The sequence below is a fragment of the Cyprinodon variegatus genome, unplaced genomic scaffold (genome assembly GCF_000732505.1).
Source record: "Cyprinodon variegatus isolate N-32 unplaced genomic scaffold, C_variegatus-1.0 Scaffold198, whole genome shotgun sequence".
Classification (NCBI taxonomy): Eukaryota; Metazoa; Chordata; class Actinopteri; order Cyprinodontiformes; family Cyprinodontidae; genus Cyprinodon; species Cyprinodon variegatus.
In genome coordinates this window covers 156,781-162,887 of record NW_015150651.1, presented here as the reverse complement: position 1 = coordinate 162,887, position 6,107 = coordinate 156,781, and the positions used below count along the sequence as shown (strand labels likewise).

At 40.2% G+C, this 6,107-nt stretch overlaps 1 protein-coding gene across 3 annotated transcripts in view; it reads right to left on the bottom strand.

Moving 5' to 3' along the window:
- Nucleotides 1-3,071, bottom strand: part of LOC107087868 (platelet-activating factor acetylhydrolase IB subunit beta-like) — a 14,539-nt gene extending 11,468 nt beyond the window's left edge. For 2 of the 3 annotated variants that reach the window (XM_015379679.1, XM_015379680.1), the window contains exons 1-3: nucleotides 2,892-3,069; nucleotides 2,560-2,701; nucleotides 92-181 (exon numbers count right to left, since the gene is read on the bottom strand). In XM_015379679.1, the coding sequence (XP_015235165.1) occupies nucleotides 92-181; nucleotides 2,560-2,640 (171 nt within the window). In that variant the 5' untranslated portion in view covers nucleotides 2,641-2,701; nucleotides 2,892-3,069. Of the gene's footprint in view, nucleotides 1-91; nucleotides 182-2,559; nucleotides 2,702-2,853 lie in introns of all 3 variants that reach the window. The other variant, XM_015379681.1, reaches the window with a different exon arrangement.
- Between the last annotated feature and the right edge of the window lie 3,036 nt (nucleotides 3,072-6,107).

Below are 6,107 nucleotides of genomic sequence, written 5' to 3'. Positions count from 1 at the left end.
CTATCTATCTATCTATCTATCTATCTATCTATCTATCTATCTATCTATCTATATGGGAACAAAAGCATCCAATAGAAATGGTTTGGCTCACCTCATACTGCTGCATTAGCTGCACCATGGAGTCGCCAACAAAAAGAACCTCTGGTTCTCCATCTTTGCACTCCTGCACAAACCTGACATGCTGAAAAACCAAAGACCCGACACACAGGAGAGGTTTTTATTATAGGCACAGATGTGACACTTCGCCTAATAATCACATGGCGATAATACTCTGAAAAAGGATTCATGCCTGTTGAGTTTTTTTACATTTTGTTAAAAGATTTCATTCACCAAGAAGAAAGCTGAAAATGCCTGAGGTGAGGTGGAAAGAAAGCGACAGGTGGTTCAGAGGCCTCGTTTTGGAGGAAATCTTAGAGGTGCGGCATGCATTTTCAGGGTGGTTTCACACCAGAAGATTCCCCATTGTGTGCTCTGGACTAAACGAAGATTTAATTTCTTCTTCAGGTCTGGTTTGCATTCAAATGCTTCTTCTAGCAGGTGGACTAGCGTGTGACGCCGTCGCTCCCCTTGGTCAGAAATGACAGAACACACTTTTATGAAAGCTGCAGAGTCATGGTGAGAGTCTGAAATGGTTCATAATACGTTCACTGCCACAGTGGCTTTATGCAACAGAGGCGGCTTTGTATTCAGGCCAGGGTGGCAATGATCCACATGTCTTCACTTCTGATCCAATACTTACCTCCGCTGAGCAGGTTATATTTTTAGGAGAGTCTGTCTAAAGGATCTCTTGTAATGTTTTGGATGGATTTTAATAAAATCTCTATTGAGGTGTCCCTCAAATGTTACATTTTGGTGATGATCCAAATCATGATCTGGATACAGGAGTTTTTTTAAAAACATTCTCTAACATTGTCAGATTGGGATATTTGGTGGAGCAAGCAGCTCCCCAATAAACCAGAGGGTGGCAGCAGTGACTATTGACAGCCTCAGCATCAAAACTCTTTATGAGTTAATAGTTAATGGAGCTTACATTCTAACTTTCCTCTGAGAGGAATCAGACCTGTCTGTTTAAAAGCTCTGCTAAGAGCACAGAGTCTCTCCCATTAATGATGGATTTCACTATAAAAGCAGAGAGCTACATCCCAGTTAGCGTCTACTTCATTGAAATGAAGAGGCAAATAATCCTGACAGTGGCTGAATCCCAAACTGCTCCATAACCACAAACCCTTAACTATCAAGTCCCTCTCTCAGCTGTGGAAGGTGGCTTGGCTTAAGGAGGGGGTTATAAACGAGCTGTGTCCCTCCAACGGAAAAGGAAAGCAGTCGTTGCTACTGGCAACACAGTGACGCCTCACATGCGTGGCTGTAGCTCTGTTGCGCAGATTAACACAACATTAAACATTTGCCTATTTCTTAAAACTATTTCTAAGAGGACATCCCATTTTGGATTTAATTATGTTTTTTCTTTTTCCTAACGTGTGATTTTCTCAGTGTGATCAAGTTACAGCAAAGCAGAGGAACTTACATTTGGAGGAACGCGTTTCCTCCACCATTAGTTCACCTTTACACCTGTTGACAAATTCCAGCGAGTCTGCAATGATACAGACTCGCTAATTAAGCGCTAAACGGTCCACTGGCCCTACTCACTATGTGGTTTGGGACGGCCCTTAATGTGGCGGACCCTCCACAGGAACGCGCAGACGGTGGGTTAGTGCTTAGGGGTCGGCTTGGGATTGGGCCAGTATGTCAGAGCGACATACCCTCTCTGTTAATGGTAGTTCTACATCTCTGTTCATTGGAAATCAGATCGTTTTATTCTATCGTTTTGTGGGATCTTATAAGTCATTTTAATAATGTGTAAGAAAAACATGCTTTTGTATATTCAGTCAGTAAAGCTGGAACAATAAATTGTTAAACTATGATTATTAACTCAACATATGAAAGAAAAACATTTAGTCCTTCATGTTATGAAAGATCTTGATACAAAAGAAAACTTGGGCTTTTAAGAAAATTGATACAATCAACTTTAGGTCAATTCATGGAATTGATAAATTGCTTCCTTTACGTGGCTTGAAGATGATCCAAGTATAAGTAAAAGAAATATTTTCACCAGGCTCCATAGCTTAAGTTTTTTCTTAGACTGACACATTGAGGCTCTGCTTTCATCAACCAGAGCAGAAGGTAAAAAGAATCAGTTCTAGTCTAAATCCCAGCAGCTCATCTCAGCCTGGATCAGCTGGTCCGGCTGATCCAGGCCTGGAAGCAAAGCAGGCCGTCTAAGTAGTACTGGCTTCAGAGGATTAACCTCTCAAACACCTGCTGGGGGGGGGATAGATTAAGTGCTGCACTGAAAACAATAAGCTTTCAGGCTTTACAGGATCCCAGGACAGATTACCTGCTGATTTATGGAATGACTTATTTCTAAGTTTCACATAATTGCATGAACAGTGTAGCAAAACACACAATTGAAAGTATTTGGTACACAGTGGAGGAGAGGGGGTCCCTCCTAACCTGGAGGCAATGACTGCCTGGTGTATAGAAGGTGATGCAGAAGCTGACCTGTGACATCCAGCGTCCATCTCCATGTAGATCCTCCACCTGCTGAGGCACCGCTGCTGGGTTCAGCTCATCTCCACTCATCTTGCAGGAGACCCCGCTTCTGGTCGGTAGGTCCAACAGAACACCAGGCCGCGGATTAACGCTGGAAGACAGAATAAGCGCCAGATAATGGGTTAAATGATCGCTTGTGAACATCAGAATGACGCTGCAGGAGCAAACAGCCTGGATTCATCAGGATCAAAACTGCAGGTATGCTGGCTGAAGCTGGTAGCTGCTATGAGGCTAATGACAGACCTGTCATTAAACACAGCACGTCAACAATGAGAGCCCACCTGACGCTGACAGGCGGCTACCTCTCTGCTTCTTCAGCCAAGGCCGCCAGAGCTAGATAAACACCGGGGGGATTGGAGAGGTCAGCCCTGAAGGCAGAGAGAGGGAAAACTCCGCACGGAGCGCTAGTACCGAGTCTAGTTTCCCGTCGAGATGTTTCCACGCCACTTGCGCCTCTATGCTACACTTTACGGCATGAGCTTCACTTCCATGGTGCGTTCAAGTAACGTAGTACACGAGAATTTCTATTTAGAACGGCATTTTTTTATATATATATATTAGCATGAATACTACTAACCTTCATTTCTTTCAAAGGTATACAACGTATTATTTTTACTTTTAAGAGAAACCTATTTTTTTAAAATAATAAATGTTGTCCAAAGATTAAAGATGAATTCCTCCTGATCAGAGAAATAAAAAAAGAACTGATTTATTCAGCTAATGTTCTGAAGATGGCCAGTGTTTTCCATAGCCTTACCATTACCAACAATCAGTTAAGCAATTCTCATTTTGACAAGGATATGCGTTTCTGATTGATAACTGCACAGTGTTTGTTTTTTTTCCTTTTGGGTATCTGTTTTCTGCTGTACAATCCCTTGAAACTTAAATGCTTCAAAACATTTGACAAGTCTGTTTGAGTTTGCTGATTAAACATGGCTTTCAATACTGCTCTGTGTCTTTTATGTCATTTATTGTTTGTCAAACTTTTAAAATCATAGTAATACATAAAAAGACTATATTATTCATTGTATCGTAGCTGCGTTGATATTTACGGTACAATATTTGTCTGATAGTGAAATTAAATTCCTTTCCTGAAAAGTAATTATTATTTTATTAATATAGTAGCTTTGCCTCGTCTGTTCCTGTTTGGCTGTGACTCCATCCTGAAGAGAAATATCAGCTGTGCTGCTGCCATCAACACCGTTGTTTATCGATGCTGGAGATCGGCCTGTTTTCCAGTGCAGTCCTGTTTCTCTGACTGTGACTGGCTGGATGCGCTGTCTTCATCCTCTGACATGGGAGCTGGATCCGAGCTCGTCTGCCTGGCTGTGTGTTTCCTGCACGGGGCCGCATTTTACAGTTGCTTTTTGTATCTCTGCTTCTGAATCCTTGAACCCCAGTCGGCCTCGGCAGATGGCCGCTCACACTGAGCCTGGTTCTGCTGGAGGTTTCTTCCTGTTAAAAGAGAGTTTTTCCTCTCCACTGTCGCCACAAGCATGCTTAGTGTGAGGGATTGCATTTGAGTCAATGAGTCGATGAAATCAACTGGTTTTTCGTAGATAGAAAACTTTAAATCAATTTGACTATATGATCTTTTGAACTGTAAAGTGCATTGAGATGACATGTGTTGTTAATTGCCGCTATATAAATAAACTTTGAACTTTCTGACCAATGAAATAAAATATACATTTTGTAAACGTTAAATTGCATCATTTATTTGTATGAGTTTTGATACATTACACATTTTTATATAATCTTTTATATGTTTTCTCTACACTACTACATGTGTCTGATTATGTAAGTCAGGGTTTCATGAACAAAAACATCACACTGATATGCAGAGGTTTCAAAAACTCAGGTATCAAATATGATACACTTGACTTTAAAGGGTTAAACCCAGTCTGCGATATTTAGAGGCACGATGTCAGAATGCTGGACATAATTGGCAGGAAAGCAGATATTTACTAAAAATCTAGCTCATTGCTGCACCTGCTGAGGGGCTGAACAAGCAGCGGAATTTTGCTGGTTTAATTATCCTGGAAGGCAAGTAGAAGGGAATAGAGACTACAACCCGCTAACTGGGAGGGAATCCACTGTATGGTCTGTGGATTATCTGGTCTAAAACAACACTGTTGCCAGACTCCACAGAATCCTTAATTCAGGGATGAGATCCAAACTTAGGGCCCTTCCAGATCGGTGGCCCCCAACTACTCACTGGCTGTATTGATAAGGCCCCAGTCTGTGTTATGGCCGGAGGGAGGTTGAGTGCAGTGAAGAGTGGGGGATCTGGAAACAAAATCAGGTCTGGAAACTAACCTTACCATATATGGTGACGCACCTGGTCTCCTCTTCCTTCTCCTTCACCTACTGCCTCCTCTAATTCTCACTCTTCTTGCTCCCTCCATTGAACTCCACACAGACAGCTCACCTGTGGAGTGCTTAGGCTGATTGCAACATGAACTAATTATCTAAAACTGTTTTAACATGTGACAGTGTGCCAGACAGTTGCCGAAACTGTCTAAATAGAAGCCAAATATGCTAATAGTTTTCCTAGGAGTATGTTGATCATTTGGAAATTGAGTGTAAAACAATGAGTTGTGTTTACAGGGATGCATAAAGCTGCTGTGCAGAGGATTAAACCTACAGTTTTGAAAAGTGTGTTTTGCAAAATTCCAAACTGAGAGCAAAGCAGTGCTGGTTTGTTTTTTAGTTTTTCAAACTCTGTGAGCGGTTATTGTTTTAACTATTAATAGTTTTAGAAATTGTGCTATAAAATTACGGTTAAGGTTTAAGCATTCAGAAAAAAATGGTAAGAGTAGCAAATTTTTAAGAACAAATCATAAAATTGGAGGTATGAATGACAGTACATTTTACAGTACAAATAAAAATTCAGAAATATTACAATATATATATTACAAAATTGCAGGTACATATTTTTTTAAGTAAAAAACTGATTTTTAAAGTTTACACATACCAATCACAAAGTCAAGAGTGCAAAGCAAAAATGTAGAAGTATTGTTAACAAAAGTAAAAGTACGAATTACAAATTTACCAGCATATTTGAATCTGTGAAAGCTTTATTAGTTGTATTACATGTGTCATTCTGGAGATGTTTAACACAGCAGATGGTTATTAATGAGCAATGTCCTAATATTTGGACATCCCATAAAGAAAATGGACTGTTAATGGAGTGTTAAAAGACTTAATCCTACAGGCAAGGAGATGGTAAATCAGGAAAAAAAAAAACTGACATTAAACAGTTTTATAATACTACATTTATCCCAAAGAAAGTCTTATTAATTAATGAAACTCTGGTGTAGTGTTAGGCCAATCAGTGTTATCGCTGACTGCTGGTAATATTTGAAAATGACCAAGAGATGGCAGCAGTCTGCAACTTCCTAATCAAGTATTTTATTTATTTATTTATTTAACTGTTTACTGTTATGCACAAAGTCACCCTCTCATGGAAAAAGTGGAGGTTCTTCTTCTTCTTCTTC